Here is an 18,919-nt window from a genome sequence, read left to right on the forward strand (position 1 = left end):
CCTGTATAATCGAATACATGTTACTATGTTATTCCTGTGTAATCGAATACATGCTACTGCGTTTATTCCTGTATAATCGAATACATGTTACTACGTTATTCCTGTGTAATCGAATACATGTTACCGGGTTTATTCCTGTATAATCGAATACATGTTACCGGGTTTATTCCTGTATAATCGAATACATGTTACCGGGTTTATTCCTGTATAATCGAATACATGCTACTGCGTTTATTCCTGTATAATCGAATACATGTTACTACGTTATTCCTGTGTAATCGAATACATGTTACCGGGTTTATTCCTGTGTAATCGAATACATGCTACTGCGTTTATTCCTGTATAATCGAATACATGCTACTACGTTATTCATGTATAATCGAATACATGTTACCGGGTTTATTCCTGTGTAATCGAATACATGCTACTGCGTTTATTCCTGTATAATCGAATACATGTTACTAAGTTATTCCTGTGTAATCGAATACATGTTACCGGGTTTATTCCTGTATACTCGAATGCATGTTACCGGGTTTATTCCTGTATAATCGAATACATGCTACTGCGTTTATTCCTGTATAATCAAATACATGTTACTACGTTATTCCTGTATAATCAAATACATGTTACCGGGTTTATTCCTGTATACACGTATGTATTTTACTGTACTTGTATAACTGTATGCACGTTGCATGATGGGATCACTAAACATGATTATTGTATTCGGCGATCCTTACACATGAATTTGGAGCACAGATGGGCAAACATAAATATCGACAGAGAGACAATTAACTGACAGATGTTTTCATTCCTATCTTGTTATCAATTTATTGATGCCATAATATATTTTCAAAAACAATATATAATCAATAAGATTATATTTCTAAGCATATAAACTGATTATCTTGAGTAAAGTACAACGATATGCATAAACATATTTGATTGTGGAATAACACACTTATGAGTGAATATCTTGAAATAAACCAACATGTCCTATCTTATGCTGCTTATATGAAATAAAATACTACAACGAATATTGAATAAGTTGTACAGTGTCTAATATTGCTATTATTAAAACAACTGATAGAGTCGTTGGTTGCTATGTTGATGCAAAAGAAATGTGGCTTCATTGAATGACTTTTACGATTGCTTAATACACTGGATGTTGACAATGTACATACACATTGATTCCACTGTGACATATTTGTGTTATTTGTCTTCCAAGTCAGAATTAATGCAAAATACGTTTGGCATATTCTGCAAACATTTCGTAAACTTTGACATTGAACATGGATACCTAAAATGCAGCACACATTCAACGTGATGCAAAACCGATCTCTGCAGAAAACTGCATTTTCTTGATGACCGAAAATATTGTAACCTCTTTTCACAAACGAAATAAATGTATAGTAAGACGGTAATGGCCGCTGAGATCTCGCTTAGTGCGCGAGAACCACAAGACCCACCTCCCCACAGCAAACAGTGTTCAATTCTAACGTCAGCTGGTATTATACTTGCGTCTCTCTCGCTCTCAGCGATATCTCGGTTAGCATTTGCAAATAAGGTCAATTAAAACTGCACCGTATGGCCAATACAGATAACCTTAATAACAATATATGTTCTGGTTAATATTTAATGGATGATCAGGGAATTCTGAATCCTGAAGAAGGCTGTAGTTATAACATTATTATAGGATCGGTCACTTCTCTTCTTCCTGAGCAATATTTTCATTTGGTCGTTGATGAATTGTGTTACAGCTTTCAGTATTTTCATTGATCCAGTCAACAAACTTCAAAACATTGGTATAGATACCATAATTATTTAGTTCACCGCATCCCTCACCCCATGAAACCACACCAATAGCCGTGAATGTGTCATCATTCCGTCTACACATCAATGCACCACCGGAATCTTCTCGGCAAGCATCCCGTGGTTTGAATCTGTGGAAAATAAAATTGATATAAATAACTGTGTCAATATCAATATAACGTATAGTCTCTTTCCTGTTGCATTAAAGTCACTATCACAATGATTCTACAAGTTAGCGCTTTTATAAGCGGAATGCATTGGAATCACTCTTCTCCAAGTACTTCTACTTTAATTGAATTGCAACTAATCAGAACCGATAGTAGTTTAATTGAAATATCAACAGGTATTAGATTTATATATAACCTTTTTAAATCTAAAAGATTTATAATACAGACCAATCGAATGGGTCTGAATTAGGCACGATTTGAACCAAAGGAACGTCATCAAAGGAGCTGTGTATTTTGTAGATTTTCATTTGTTGTTTATTGGGCTTGACCCTTGAACCCACAGAAATGGAAAGTTTGCTCAAAGTATATGTATATAAGTAAAAACATTGAACAAACATATATATATATCACCATACCTGTATCCCGCACATAACATTCTATCTGTTATTACACGATGCGTAGTTTCCCGACACGTTTGGGTTGCTATAATCGGTAACTGTATTTGACCTAGTACCAATGACGGGTTACCAGCATCAACATTACTCTCAGCCTGGTTTGAAGCTCCCCATCCAGCTACATAACAATTATACGTATTCGGACGTGCTATGAATAAGTCGTCCTCTGAAATAACACAATTTTTTACAAGTAATAAATACGGTGTTATGTGTTCATCTATTTTGGTGAGTGAGTCCCGTGTTGAACGTTGTGATATATTTGTTTGTATACTTGTAATTACATTAATTCTAACCAGGTGGCTGTCTCTTCTGGTAAACAGAGTTGTCCCCGTGAGCACGGTTACTTTTTTAGTAAGCACACTTTTGTTTTATTAGTAACCTACTGTGAGCAATCGTAACTCGCTGGGACCCTTTTGAACCATCACTAAATTCTGTATATAAATTTGTAGATATATTTCCATTATATTTTAAAATTGTCTGAGATTCGGCTTGCACATTTCCAACTGATCATTGCGAGATCACAGCACGATATTTCGAGCAGGCTTTTTAAACCTGGGGAGTCGTCGTATTTTAAAGTGTGTTAACGTCGCGTATAACTCAATTTTATATGTGATATATGTGAGTAGGTATCATTAATTTGAATCAAATCATAGCTCTAACTTCTACTCTGATGGATTTGGTTGGGATAAATTTATGAAAGTTACACTTTTCAACGTACTTTCGTCGTCACGTTTCTACTCTGATGGATTTAGTTGGGAAAGATTTATAAAAGTTACACTTTTCAAGGTACTTTCGTCGTCACGTTTCTACTCAGATGGATTTGGTTGGGATAGATTAATGAATGCACACGTTTCAAGGTACTTTGGTCATCACGTTTCTACTCTGATGGATTTGGTTGGGATAGATTTATAAAAGCACACTTTTCAAGGTACTTTCGTCGTCACGTTTCTACTTTGATGGATTTGGTTGGGATAGATTTATGAAAGCACACTTTTCAAGGTACTTTCGTTGTCACGTTTCTACTTTGATGGATTTGGTTGGAATAGATTTATTAAAGCAAACGTTTCAAGCTACTTTCGTCGTCACGTTTCTACTTTGATGGATTTGGTTGGGATAGATTTATGAAAGTTACACTTTTCAAGCTACTTTCGTCGTCACGTTTCTACTCTGATGGATTTGGTTGGGATAGATTTATGAAAGTCACACTTTTCAAGGTACTTTCGTCGTCACGTTTCTACTTTGATGGATTTGGTTGGGATAGATTTATGAAAGTCACACTTTTCAAGGTACTTTCGTCGTCACGTTTCTACTTTGATGGATTTGGTTGGGATAGATTTATGAAAGTTACACTTTTCAAGCTACTTTCGTCGTCACGTTTCTACTCTGATGGATTTGGTTAGGATAGATTTATGAAATTTACACTTTTCAAGGTACTTTCGTCGTCACGTTTCTACTCTGATGGATTTGGTTGGGATAGATTTATGAAATTTACACTTTTCAAGGTACTTTCGTCGTCACGTTTCTACTCTGATGGATTTGGTTGGGATAGATTAATGAAAGCACACTTTTCAAGGTACTTTCATCGTCACTTTTCTACTCTGATGGATTTGGTTGGAATAGATTTATTAACGCAAACGTTTCAAGGTACTTCCATCGTCACTTTTCTACTCTGATGGATTTGGTTGGGATAGATTCACGAAAGCACACTTTTCAAGGTACTTTCGTCGTCACGTTTCTACTCTGATGGATTTGGTTGGGATAGATTAATGAATGCATACGTTTCAAGGTACTTTCGTCGTCACGTTTCTACTTTGATGGATTTGATTGGAATAGATTTATTAAAGCAAACGTTTCAAGCTACTTTCGTCGTCACGTTTCTACTTTGATGGATTTGGTTGGGATAGATTTATGAAAGCACACTTTTCAAGGTACTTTCGTCGTCACGTTTCTACTTTGATGGATTTGGTTGGGATAGATTTATGAAAGTTACACTTTTCAAGCTACTTTCGTCATCACGTTTCTACTCTGATGGATTTGGTTGGGATAGATTTATGAAAGCACACTTTTCAAGGTACGTTCGTCGTCACGTTTCTACTCAGATGGATTTGGTTGGGATAGATTAATGAATGCACACGTTTCAAGGTACTTTGGTCATCACGTTTCTACTCTGATGGATTTGGTTGGGATAGATTTATGGAAGCACACTTTTCAAGGTACGTTCGTCGTCACGTTTCTACTCAGATGGATTTGGTTGGGATAGATTTATGAAAGCACACTTTTCAAGGTACTTTCGTCGTCACGTTTCTACTCTGATGGATTTGGTTGGGATAGATTTATGAAAGCACACTTTTCAAGGTACTTTCGTCGTCACGTTTCTACTTTGATGTATTTGGTTGGGATAGATTTATGAAAGCACGCTTTTCAAGGTATTTCGTCATCACATTTCTACTCTGATGGATTTGGTTGAAATAGATTTATGAAAGCACACTTTTCAAGGTACTTTCGTCGTCACGTTTCTACTCTGATGGATTTGGTTGCGATAGATTCATGAAAGCACACTTTTCAAGGTACTTTCGTCGTCACGTTTCTATATAATATATTTTCTGTATATTTGAAACAAAAATATTAAAAAAGTATGCAACTAACCAATTTCCTCTATTTCATTTCCAAGATTTCAAATGGGTCACCTCTAATCAGAAATACATGGAATGTATTGAATGTAATGTTTACTAACTTTTTGAAGAGTGTGATTGGTTTCTGGTGTTCATTCCGTGAGTGATAAGGTGTAACAGGCAAAACACCATAAATAGTGCACTGCTAACACTCTCCCACTCCACCGGATAATTTCAAATGGTTATATATGAAAAATACTCACCATTTGGGAGACATAGTGTCTGCACATAGCTGACAAGTTGAGCTGGTTCTTCTAATTTCAATAATGCAATATTATAGTCATATGTTTCGCCATTATAGTTAGGGTGCACTATATAATCTGCAATAGGGATGGTCTGTTCAAAACCTTCATCTTTGGCACGTTCATGCTCTCCTAGTCGAACAAAAAGCTGAAAAATAGAACACATTAATTGAATTGTATGTAAATTGTTCTTCATTACAGCAATTTAAAACTTTAAGAACTACACTAAAGAAATGTTTTTGTCACACAATATAAAGATAACAACAAGAAATTGAATCAATTGAATCACACTAGCAATGGCCTGTATGCAAACACGCTTTTACAGTCTCTGTCATAACAGAAGACAACATGGCCAACTATGTTGCTAAATTGTTTGTAATGCGCGTCTCAAGATCGTTGGACTGGTTAGAGCAAATTATTTTACGAGGGTTCAACTAAACGCATGTATTTACTAGTCTTATGTAACCACGGTTACTCAAAGATTGGATAAAATAAATTGAAAAGTAATTGCACCTTCTATTTATGTCTTCTATGTCATGTCCGTGTCACTCACTCTTATTTTTATATCTCCTGTTGTGGTTAGTCAACAGTTCAGCTGACAGCGTTTTAGACAACTTTCAAGCAAACATTCATGAAAACTATACAGATTAATTAATGTGTGTTGCTATTGACTATATACCTTTGCTGGTGGCAATAGTCTACCTCTCCGTTCCAAGCAATGTGCTGCTGTCATAACCCAGTTTTTGCAAATCAAAGTTCCACCACAAACAAAAATAGTATTCCGAGTTTTATGATTCTGGTACAATGCTACTGTCCATGGCCATGCACCGGGATTGGCTTCATCGCCACCAACGATGCGAGCATTACCTGGCTGTACCTCAATATTTCCAGCAATACCACACCGTGTGTAATCTGAAAACAAAGCAAAACTACCACAGTAACCATAGCGATAGTCATCAATTGTAAATAAATAAGGCACCCATTTTCCCAATGTGCTTATAGTAATGTGAAGAGCTTAACGCTGGGATGTTATATACGTTTTATAAATATAAATTTGTATAAATCAAAATATGACTGATAGAATTAAAATTGATCAATCCAGAAACGATATCGTTACATCGTGATAAGTTCTAATTAGTTCAACATCCTCCTTTCAAATAAGTGGGAGGTCCCGATTGCTATGGCACTTGAAGGCTTGCGCGCGCATTATGGGCGTAGACAATGTAGAGGTCTCGGGTTAATCAATATTAAATATGTGAATTTCAATAAAAGCTGGTTCTCATTATTTCACTACTACTATCTAATTATATATGTTATAGAAATGTGTAAGGACATGAGATGAAGGGTTGGTCATTGGCTGTTGGCAACACGATGCAGAGGGTTAGTTAGTAATAAATGCTGGACTACCTGCAGGAACTTCTGGTATGCTTTCTTTGGGTATAGTCTAGTTCCTCCCCAATGTAAGTTTTATCTGCCAAACGTTCCTACGTCTACGCATTCATACGTTGCAATACCATTTTAAACAGACAATAATAGTTTAGAAAAAAGTTACTGCACAGAAATGACTTACTTGTCCTTTTCTCTGAAATAATATCCGTCAGTGTTGTCAAATCTTCATATTGTCTTATTAAAAATACGTGACTTGTAAATGGCTCAGATGCAATTTTCTTCAGTTCATTGCGATCAACTCCATTACCAATGCCAATAGCGAAAATTTCAAAAGCATGCTCATTCCGATCCCGAAGACGTTGGGCATAAGAAATTGGACTGCCTGAATTGGATTTCCCATCGGTTATTATGAACATAGCCTTTTTAGATTCTGGGCGTAGTCTAGGCACTACTTCACTGAACATTATTTCAAACGCTTCTTTCATAGCAGTGCCACCACCAGATGCCTGTCAGAATTAGATAAATATACGAAGACAATCTTTAACACATCATCACACTATGAGTTCAATTGATAATGAGTTTAAATTTGTCTATGAATGTGTGGGGTGAAATTAAGAGAGTGTTAAACTGATTGATTCTAAATGCAAAACGACCCATACATAAGTGTTGATATTATCCATAACTATGTTATTATGAAACGAAATATATAAACGTTTCTGGGTCAACAATAGTTGCAATGCAAAGCAATATTATTAAGAACAATTAGTATTGTATGTCACGTGGTATTGAAGATTTGGTAAAATAAATTCATATGTATTACCGGGGGTATACAGTGTATTATACAACTGACATTACTTAAATTTAAATGGATACATTTGATATGACAATTTTAATGCAAACACTGCATAACCCTGCATTGTTATCATAATTATGATATGATATAATACCTGTATTACTTGTAGTTGTTCTATCGCTTTTTCAGTCGTATTAACAATATCATCTCCCAAGTTGAATTCTAATGTAGCGACAGAAGCAAATGATATTGCAGCAACACGTGTACCACCTGCAACAATACGATATGGTGACGTAATTGGTTGGTGCCATATTATAAACAAAACAAAAAGTGGGATACGACCATAATGCGATATACGTCTAAATTCACTATATTCACTGAATGACTTATTCTTGTTTTGTTTTGTTTTGTTCTCGTGGATTTTGTTGTTGACTGCAGTTGTTTCATTTGTGTAATATAAATTCTAAATTTGCCTCTACGACTTGTGTTTAACGATCCATGATTGGATTGTTATTTCAACTTCATACCATAGTTTCAGTACCACAGTATAAACATGTAAAGTTTATACGTAATGCAATCTTCAGAATCTCTAATAATATATATGTTATGTGTCAGAATTCATGTCAAATCTACCTACATATTAATGCACATTACAGTACACATTTTAAATATTCAATATCAAGTTGTAATTTTCAAATGCACAATTTTGATTAATTCAATCAAGTTACAAGTTTGAAGGTCGTGCATATAAACAAAAAAATGTTTAAATTAGTCACTCTTATCGAACCACTCTAGACATCAACCCAATTCCTGGAGGTTGAATGAAACCACACTCGACAAAAAAATGTTTTATTTAATAAATCAGCCACATTGAATTTGTAACTACAAGAATCTGCTCATGTAGCCAGTGCGTAATGTATTTTTACAAACCTGGGTTAAAGAACACGTGACCATAGGACGTATATTTCCCCCATATTGTAATTTGTAAAAATTAAAAAAATACTGTACCTGGTTCATAAGAAACACCAAATTCCCGCACAATGTGTCTAGAAAATATCATACCACGATTGAAATCAACGGGATCAATACTAGAGGAGCAATCAAATGCAAACACTAGATCTAATCCAAGGCTACCGCCAACCGATAATCTTCCCAGCGACCGGTGACCTTGACTGGATACAGTATAGAATTCAAATTTATCAATAAACTCCTGTCGGATTGTAGAGGCTATATCATTTAAGTCGCTTGGTACTGCAGAAATAAAGACAAACATATTCGTGATAACAATATATTACTCTATGCCATACACATGCTTATCTATACATTAAGGTACGGAATTATATTTTAGCTACTTTATAAACTATTAGCTGGCCTTCTAGCCAGCTAGGTTAGAAGTGTATAGATCCATTTCCGACATTTTTAATTTATAAAACATTTCTAGCCAACTAGATGCATCTGTTGTATAGCCATTTATAATTACCAGCTAGATCTAACATCATTGATATATTTAGCCATTTATAACTATCAGCTAGACCTAACATCATTGATATATTTAGCCATTTATAACTGTCAACTAGATCTAACACCAGTTTGATATATATCAATTTATAACTACCAGCTAGATCTAAGTCAACTGTATAGTTAGAAAACCAATCATCCCTGGGCAAACCAAAATTATTTTTTCAGGATATATCCAGATATATATCCATTTATAACTATCAGCTAGATCTAACACCATTGATGTACCTAGCCATTTATAACTACCAGCTAGATCTAATATCATTGATGTACCTAGCCATTTATAACTGCCAGCTAGATCTAACATCATTGATATACCTAGCCATTTATAACTGTCAGCTAGATCTAACATCATTGATATACCTAGCCATTTATAACTGTCAGCTAGATCTAACATCATTGATATACCTAGCCATTTATAACTGTCAGCTAGATCTAACATCATTGATATATTTAGCCATTTATAACTGTCAGCTAGATCTAACATCATTGATATACCTAGCCATTTATAACTGTCAGCTAGATCTAACATCATTGATATACCTAGCCATTTATAACTGTCAGCTAGATCTAACATCATTGATATACCTAGCCATTTATAACTACCAGCTAGATCTAACATCATTGATATACCTAGCCATTTATAACTACCAGCTAGATCTAACACCATTGATATACCTAGCCATTTATAACTGTCAGCTAGATCTAACATCATTGATATACCTAGCCATTTATAACTGTCAGCTAGATCTAACATCATTGATATACCTAGCCATTTATAACTGCCAGCTAGATCTAACATCATTGATATATTTAGCCATTTATAACTGTCAGCTAGATCTAACATCATTGATATACCTAGCCATTTATAACTGTCAGCTAGATCTAACATCATTGATATACCTAGTCATTTATAACTGTCAGCTAGATCTAACATCATTGACATACCTAGCCATTTTTAACTGTCAGCTAGATCTAACATCATTGATATACCTAGCCATTTATAACTATCAGCTAGATCTAACACCATTGATGTACCTAGCCATTTATAACTACCAGCTAGATTTAACATCATTGATATACCTAGCCATTTATAACTACCAGCTAGATCTAACATCATTGATATACCTAGCCATTTATAACTACCAGCTAGATCTAACATCATTGATATACCTAGCCATTTATAACTACCAGCTAGATCTAACATCATTGATATACCTAGCCATTTATAACTACCAGCTAGATCTAACATCATTGATATACCTAGCCATTTATAACTACCAGCTAGATCTAACACCAGTTATATATATATATCCATTTATAACGAGCAGCTAGATCTAAGTCCAGTGTATAGTTCGAAAACCAGTCATTCCCGGTGAGAACGAGCTTTTTCACATAATTTTTTAATCAGGATATCTGTATATGGTCATAATTTATCCAACAAGTAGCTCATTAATTCATCTATTTTATTGGGATAGAGGGACTGTGGTTATGTCTATTCGGTTAGTTGGTCTCTGCAAGGGCTAGTTTCATCTAATCAATAATGTAACTTTTCTTTATGACATTAGTATGTCCCACTGTCGAGTACAATACATTCAGTGTAACGCATTAAAATCGTAAAACAAATCAACACAGAAAGCTATGAAATTCTGGTAATGCATGGTTTCCATATTAAGGTGCGATTGGTGATATTTGTAAATGTTACGGTATACAGGCCTTGCGTGCACACAGATACTTGGTACTTTTGAGAAAATAGATTTATCTCTTTTGAACTGCCATGTATGTGCACCGCCCAAGTAAAACAGGTTCAATGCGAGGGGAAAGATTTGTTCTATGTACCTCTAAGTAGAGTGATCGTTACGAAGAATGGTTTAAATTTATTAATCGTTTAACATATATGTTTAATCATTTTTTTGTTGGTAAAGTATATATTTTTTTGATTCACTTTCCTTATTAAACAAGACTCTAATCACTCTTACATACTTGGTGATTTTGTAATAATTTATATGTTTGTTTATTTACATTTACTGTTGTTTGTTTTGACCAGTGCGCTGTTGTGGGAACACATGGGTATAACTATTTCATGAATGAACATATTCGAGACTCATTTATCGAACGGGATGCGGTGCAACGATTGTAGCGCTTTAACAAGACTTACATTTACAGTGAGGCTGATATCCGGACCAATAACCATTCGGCAAACAATCCCGTCTTGACGGACCAACACGTTCATAGCCTTCATTGCATACATATCTGACGAAATTATCAATGTCGTAAAGTGTCCCATGCTTTTGACCGTTCTCAATTTCGCCAGGATCACCACAACCAACAACTATAGACAGTAAAATAAAAGTAAATTAAACAGAACAATATTTCTATCATGTGTCATATAACTGCTATATATAACTGTAACTGCTCATTCACACTACAAAAGCCCCAGGACAGATGATCGATTATTTCACTACATAAGTCCAAAGGCAGTATAGGAGCGTTATTCAACTACAGAGGTCCCAGAACAGTATACAATTGAAGGCCTATTTCATTTCGAAGGCCCAATAATCAGTATGCAGACAAAGTCTTTTTCTATAAAATCTGAGATGCTACTCAAATGAGTGTTTGGCAAATTAAAACAAGCTAACACTGCTTTTTGATTTTTGTCTTTGAGAAGACTTAGATGAAGTTTATAATAGCTAATTTGAAAATAATCGGTGTTTTAATCATTGCAGAATGTGTGACTAGTGTGTAACACTTCCTCAAATTGTACTCAGTATGAAGGCTGGAAAGGTCAGTTAGAGCAGTGTAAACATTGTTATGCATTCTATAATGTACGATCCCATGTCTGTAAAACAGAATTGTACGATCCCATGTCTGTAAAACAGAATTGTACGATCCCATGTCTGTAAAACAGAATTGTACGATCCCATGTCTGTAAAACAGAATTGTACGATCTCATGTCTGTAAAACAGAATTGTCCGATCCCCTGTCTATAAAACAAAATTGTACGATCCCCTGTCTGTAAAACAGAATTGTACGATTCCATGTCTGTAAAACAGAATTGTACGATCCCATGTCTGTAAAACAGAATTGTACGATCCCCTGTCTGTAAAACAGAATTGTACGATCCCCTGTCTGTAAAACAGAATTGTACGATCCCCTGTCTGTAAAACAGAATTGTACGATCCCATGTCTGTAAAACAGAATTGTACGATCCCCTGTCTGTAAAACAGAATTGTACGATTCCATGTCTGTAAAACAGAATTGTACGATCCCATGTCTGTAAAACAGAATTGTACGATCCCCTGTCTGTAAAACAGAATTGTACGATTCCCTGTCTGTAAAACAGAATTGTACAATCCGCTGTCTGTAAAACAGAATTGTCCGATCCCCTGTCCATAAAACAAAATTGTACGATTCCCTGTCTGTGAAACAGAATTGTACGATCCCCTGTCTGTAAAACAGAATTGTACGATCCCCTGTCTGTAAAACAGAATTTTCCGATCCCCTGTCTATAAAACAAAATTGTACGATCCCCTGTCTGTGAAACAGAATTGTACGATCCCCTGTATGTGAAATAGAATTGTACGATCCCCTATCTGTAAAACAGAATTGTACGATCCCATGTCTATAAAACAGAATTGTACGATCCCCTGTCTGTAAAACAGAATTGTACGATCCCCTGTCTGTAAAACAGAATTGTACGATCCCCTGTCTGTACAACAGAATTGTACGATCCCCTGTCTGTAAAACGGAATTGTACGATCCCCTGTCTGTAAAACAGAATTGTACGATCCCTTGTCTGTAAAACAGAATTGTACGATCCCCTGTCTGTAAAACGAAATTGTACGATCCCCTGTCTATGGTATTATTATCACAGTAAATTAAAATTATATTTGCAGGCACGAATGGAGACGCTCGGCAACTGCATTTTGCAGTTCGCTAAAACCATAAACCTTACAAAACAGGGACATCATCTTATTTTTGATAACAAAAATTGTTTATATGTCTGATTAGTTATACTGCGCCAATATTCATATTTATCACAGTATGACGATTGGACTAGTCTATATCGGTTCTAAATATAACAAGTCATTGTCAATGACACGTCCCCATTCCGTTCATATTTGAGTGACATATACATTCAAAGCAGATCATGACCGAAATGCACCTGCATATGTACAACACATTGTACTAAATCTGAACAAAATCCATCCATGCATGACTGAGATCTGGTTCCGGAATTGTGAAAATACGTGATTTTAATGCATTTTCGGTCTTAAAATGGCCATTATTCAGCTATTGTTAAGCGGATCATGAAACAAATGCACATATATATTTGTGACATGATGCACCATGTGTGTGTGAAGTTTGAACTTGATCAATCCAGACATGTCTTGGATACGGATCCAGAACTGAATTCTTTAAGAAAATGGCCGCCAGTCGGCCATTTCGAACTTGATCCGGAAAAAAAAATGACGTGCATCAAGGTCCTATTATGTTTAATGTAAGTACCAAATTTGAATGAAATCCGTCCATGCATAACTGAGATCCGGGTTCGGAATGGTGAAAATGTGCGATTTCAATGCATTTTCGGCCTTAAAGCGGCCGCCATTTGGCTATCGTTAATGGGATCATGAAACAAATGCACATACATATTTGTGACATGATGTACCTTGTGTGTGTGAAGTTTGAACTTGATCAATCCAGACATGTCTCGGATACGGATCCAGAACTGAATTCTTTAAAACAAAATGGCCGCCAGTCGGCCATTTCGAACTTGATCTGAAAAAAAATGACGTGCATCAAGGTCCTATTATGTTTTATGTATGTACCAAATTTGAATGAAATCCGTCCATGCATAACTGAGATCTGGGTCCGGAATGGTGAAAATGTGCGATTTCAATGCATTTTCGGCCTTAAAGCGGCCGCCATTTGGCTATCGTTAATGGGATCATGAAACAAATGCACATACATATTTGTGACATGATGTACCTTGTGTGTGTGAAGTTTGAACTTGATCAATCCAGACATGTCTTGGATACGGATCCAGAACTGAATTCTTTAAAACAAAATGGCCGCCAGTCGGCCATTTCGAACTTGATCCGAAAAAAATGACGTGCATCAAGGTCCTATTATGTTTAATGTATGTACGAAATTTGAACGAAATCCGTCCGTGCATAACTGAGATCCGGGTCCGGAATGGAGAAAATGTGCGATTTTGATGCATTTTCGGCCTTAAAATGGCCGCTATTCGGCTATCGTTAATCGGATCATGAAAAAAATGCATGTGCATATGTCCCATATAATGTGTGATGTATGAGTGAAGTTTGAACATAATCGGTCCATGCATGTTCGAGATACAGGTGATCACGGACGGACGCACGGACGGACGGACGCACGGACGCACACAGGGCAAAACATAAGTCCCCGTTTTCGGACTCCGTCCGAACGGGGACTAATAATAAAATCTACTTGTTATAACGATACAAAGTTTGACATGCCATTATTTACTTTAAGGCAGTTTTGTTTCCTTGCAGATTATGATAAAACAGTCCCTTTTTGTTTCCCTTTCCTGTTTGCATAGTAAAAAAACACTGTTAGTATCGCAATTTTCAGTTTCCCTCGTATTAATAGAATGAACTGAGCCATTCAGTTTCGATAAAATATAATTATTCTGATTATATTTTAACCAAAAATGTGGCTCATTTTATATAGCTACAACCTAGCAAGAATATTTGGCTGAAGGAACGAAGATGAGAAAATTCCTACAAATCAGGAAAAAATAACAAATTTTTACAGCCAAACGATCCATCAGGGGTAAGACAGCCTCTAACAAAATTCGTCCGAATTTGTCGTTTTTGTGAGTAAAATCGGCGTAACAGTATGTGTTTTGCTCTGGGCCTCGATCGCTTTATGACAACGTGTGTGGGTTTGTTAGTGCGACTGTACCCCAGACCATTCGTCCCGGTGTTATCGCTATCGCCACACGAGTAGCGATAGCGATAACACCGGGACGAATGGTCTGGGGTAGTGCGACTGTAAATTATTTTGTTTTCCTTCGTTTGGGCGCATCTAAGAATAACTCGCTTGAAGGAGTGTATCCGTCTTCTCAAATCCGGATTTTAGACATCTGCAGAACGCCTCATATAGATTTATCACGACCGAACATCGTGCCAAATTTGGGCACCGAATAATCTATACCCTCCCGAACTCCCCTATCACCCGTCCTTGTTCGCGGCTATGCAACGTCTAAATAAAAGCAGATTCAGAATACGGATCTTGGACATATACAGTCAATGTATAGTACACATATATATTCATGGTACGAACCTACACAGTTAACATTAAATTGATAACCACATACTCACTCATAATTTGGCAAAACGGTTGTCGTCCTGTCCAGTTGCCATGCCTACACACTCTCAGGTTGGATCCATAAAGGGTATACTCTTCTTCACAGGTGAAATATGCCCTTAAATTGTTCACTATCCTCACAGTGCCATGGGGAGGTGCTTCCAAATCAGGACAAGAATGTCCTGAAAATAAAATCTAATTGATGATTTCTTAACCTGCTAGGAAATTATGATTCTACCCAAGAGTTTTGATGGTGAGGGGGGGGGGGGTGACGTTTAATTGATTAATTGTGTAACTAGCACGTAATTTATATGTAAAGTAATGGTCAAGACTGGTAAAAGGTGACCATACATCCAAACGATCCACAAGATTTGACATATAAAAGGTTGACTGGGTAGGTTGTCAGTGGCTTTTATTGATATTAGTATACTATGTATATCACGTGACAGCCTTGTCCGAGTTCGTCATCCTAGCTGGTTGCTAGTCATTTGTTATGATCACTAACAACAGTTTTTCAAAGTATATCAATCACGCCAACATATTCAACGATGACAGATAAATTGATTTGAAATGTTGCATAAACTTGACTTTTTGAAAAATGCACAATCGAATAGGGTAGTCGAACACGATATGAACAACTTCATTATTATTAGACGTGTCAGAATATATAATGATCGACTGGATAAAATACGTCTTGCTTCTATGACATCTTTCCTTAGTGAAACCCTCAAAATAAATCACTTAGTACGAGCCAGTGTTACTCTTTCGAAGTAACTGAATTCACATATAGCCTTATTTAACAAGATGTCAATTGAAACGAAGAAACACTTACTTTCACATGATGTTATTCCATCTCCTTGATAACCAGGTGGACAAAAACATATAAAAGAACCTTGCGTATTCCTACAAAAAGCTAATTCGTGGCAGGGATACTCAAAATATGCCTGATCACTTTCACTGTTGTAATAGTAGGAGTTGTCATCACCACATTCGTCAACATCTAAAAGTAGCAAAAAATGAATCAATCAAATATTATTTCACAGAGAAAAAACTTTTTAATTATTTGCTTATCTTATTTATTATTACGTACTTATAAGTGTATTATGGCTTTTCCGATCAAATAAATAATAATTTAAAATAAAATAAGATATATGATTAATAAAAATTAAATAAATATTTAAAGGAAAGTACCAAACTATGGCTTATTTCAATGAGATTTCTCCCTCATATCACTCTACAACTATAAATCAGGGTTACAAACAACTTACCAACACATATTGGTTCCGAATCAATCCATTCATCTGTAATGTCACACAATCTATTCTGTGATTGGCCATTCAAATCATATCCAGCGTTGCACAATACCTCAACAGTTCGTTGACCTGTGTTGAGATCTGGGCCTTCTATAGTGCGGTAGCTTCCATGCTGTATAACCCCTTCGTGGAGACATTCTAAAATTAATTGGAACAACATGTGATAAATAAACATGTCAACAATATGACGTGTTTCTATGATTTATTGGTACAAATCAAAGGTTTAGGTCACCGTGTCAGACTACGACCAGCAATGAAAACATATATTATAAAAAATGTGTATCTTTATTCTTCAGTCGTTGCATCGCGTCCTGTTCGATCGGGCCCCATACGACGAAAGCGTACCACCAAAATAAACTGTTTGCTTAAACAAAATTTGTATTCCTTTGTCTATATCATTGAATATATTTGCCTGGCGTTTTCTGCAGTGGTTCTCATGTAACCTATTTTTTTTTTTTATAATTCCTACATATCTATAAACGTAAAATAGTATGTATATTGTTGCAAGTTCGCCGTAACGATGTCAACCATTCACAATGGCTGATGAAGAAGGCGATATAAAGTTTTTGTTCTTTAAATTATTTTTAATGGTAAATTACATAGTGACACTTACACTAACACTAACAAAAACACAATTTACAGCTTCTATACCCACAGTGAATTTCTGTAAATAATTTGTCGTTGGTGTAAAATGCTCGTGCAGAAATTAAAGTTAAAAGAAATATTTATAGTGAGCTGGTTTTCCGCTATATAATACACATCATATACAAATCTGAATGTACAAATACCAGTTGCCCAATTTATAAAAAATAACACGAACCTTAGACAGCAACATCTTCTGGCAAATTAACATAAATACTTTTCTCCTTTAATACGTTTTTTCTTCTCATTTCCATCTTTCATTGATTTAATGTTTATTGCTTTTTTTTATTATTATTACCAACATATATCAGTAGTTTTTTTGTAATTGTAGTCTGTTGATTTATTTTTTAAACCATTGTTGTGCTTTAGACAGTAATTCTTGTAAAATTTGTATGTTTTATATATGTGTTTTAGCAGTGAGTGTAACCATTTTAATTCCTTCTGAGGAATTTTAAGTGTTTGAATAAACCATATATACCAGTAATACTAGTATTTGAGTTTTAGTTGTGTTATCGCCCTCAGTGTCCCAATGGTCACCCTTTTACAGAAAACCCATTGGTCCCATATGCAAGCGAATCCATATTACCATTTCCTTATATGGTAGGATGAAAATACCCCGTAAAATACCGCAAAATTACGGCATGCTGTAACTTATGGCGTTACGGTGACAGATGTAATGCGAATTCCAAATAAGGAATGATTACGCGCGTAAGCGTCCTCTAATAATAAAAAAACAAACATGGCTGCTACCAGAGTTTGACCGGACTCAACACAAAGAAGTTCGCTGATTCTGTTCTAAATATTTTGGATTCCCAATGATGTATCCTTGGAGGGAAAAGACGTATAATAATAAGTTTACGAGGAAACCTCAAAGTATACACTCAGACAGTACGGCGCGCATCGACCTCCACTGTGCGTCGGTCGATACGCCTGCTGCACTGTCTTCGTGCTTACTTTGAGGGACTGTGCTTTGAGGAGGTATCCCCGTAATTAACCTCATAATACTGTATACCTATGCTCATAAATATGGATTTGTTGACTCCAATGTAGTATATACATTACAATAAAATAAGAATTCGTCGTCATGATGCCACTGTTATTGTGCGACGATCCATACTTGTTAACTGTCAACTAATCCAGCTGCATGCTAACAGTCAACTATTGTGATTTTAGCCTCTAATAACACTTAAACGAACATCTTACCTGAATTAATTGTTGCTATGAAAATCAACGGGAGCAGAAGGACGAAAGCCGCCATTGTGTTTAGTCTGGCCTCTTTTTGTGGCCCTGTTTTTAATAGATTGACGCGAGGGCGACGTCAACAAGTTACATGACGGAAATCGGACACTGCCAATTCCGGGAGATTAGAACACTATGCAGCAAAACATGATCTCGTGAGTACCTTTTCCAGATTAAACCGGATGATGTTTATTCTGCGAAGTTAATTCTACTTAAACAGGATGTCTAGAGTCGGATGATGTTACCAACAGTGATTTACGCTTTGTTTTTGACATGTTAAACTAGATGTGCTTTGCGGTGAATGGCCGCAGCTAATGTAATTGGTCTGG

The 18,919-nt window shown here is 35.9% G+C and overlaps 1 protein-coding gene across 1 annotated transcript; it reads right to left on the minus strand.

The window, feature by feature from the left end:
- Positions 1-802: 802 nt before the first annotated feature.
- Positions 803-18,717, minus strand: LOC100368814 (uncharacterized). Its single transcript, XM_006826002.3, has 12 exons — positions 18,555-18,717; positions 16,665-16,847; positions 16,229-16,396; positions 15,411-15,578; positions 11,204-11,377; positions 8,536-8,778; positions 7,682-7,797; positions 6,916-7,240; positions 6,025-6,257; positions 5,307-5,493; positions 2,393-2,597; positions 803-1,940 (listed from the first exon to the last, which is right to left on the minus strand). Exons 1-12 carry the CDS (start codon positions 18,607-18,609, stop codon positions 1,700-1,702), a joined length of 2,298 nt encoding a protein of 765 aa, XP_006826065.1. The 5' UTR covers positions 18,610-18,717; the 3' UTR covers positions 803-1,699.
- Between the last annotated feature and the right edge of the window lie 202 nt (positions 18,718-18,919).

Source organism: Saccoglossus kowalevskii, chromosome 17, assembly GCF_978046115.1.
Source record: "Saccoglossus kowalevskii chromosome 17, keSacKowa6.1, whole genome shotgun sequence".
Lineage (NCBI taxonomy): Eukaryota > Metazoa > Hemichordata > Enteropneusta > Harrimaniidae > Saccoglossus > Saccoglossus kowalevskii.

What these genes read in the sequence shown, in the direction of transcription:
- LOC100368814 (XM_006826002.3), bottom strand. Translation starts at nt 18,609, where the DNA reads ATGGCGGCTTTCGTCCTTCTGCTCCCGTTGATTTTCATAGCAACAATT. An exon ending in TGGAATAACATCATGTGAAA is followed by an intron (nt 15,579 to 16,228) that starts GTAAGTGTTTCT and finishes TTTTATTTTCAG; the next exon opens with GACATTCTTGTCCTGATTTG. An exon ending in TATTTCAGAGAAAAGGACAA is followed by an intron (nt 6,258 to 6,915) that starts GTAAGTCATTTC and finishes CTTTGTTTTCAG; the next exon opens with ATTACACACGGTGTGGTATT.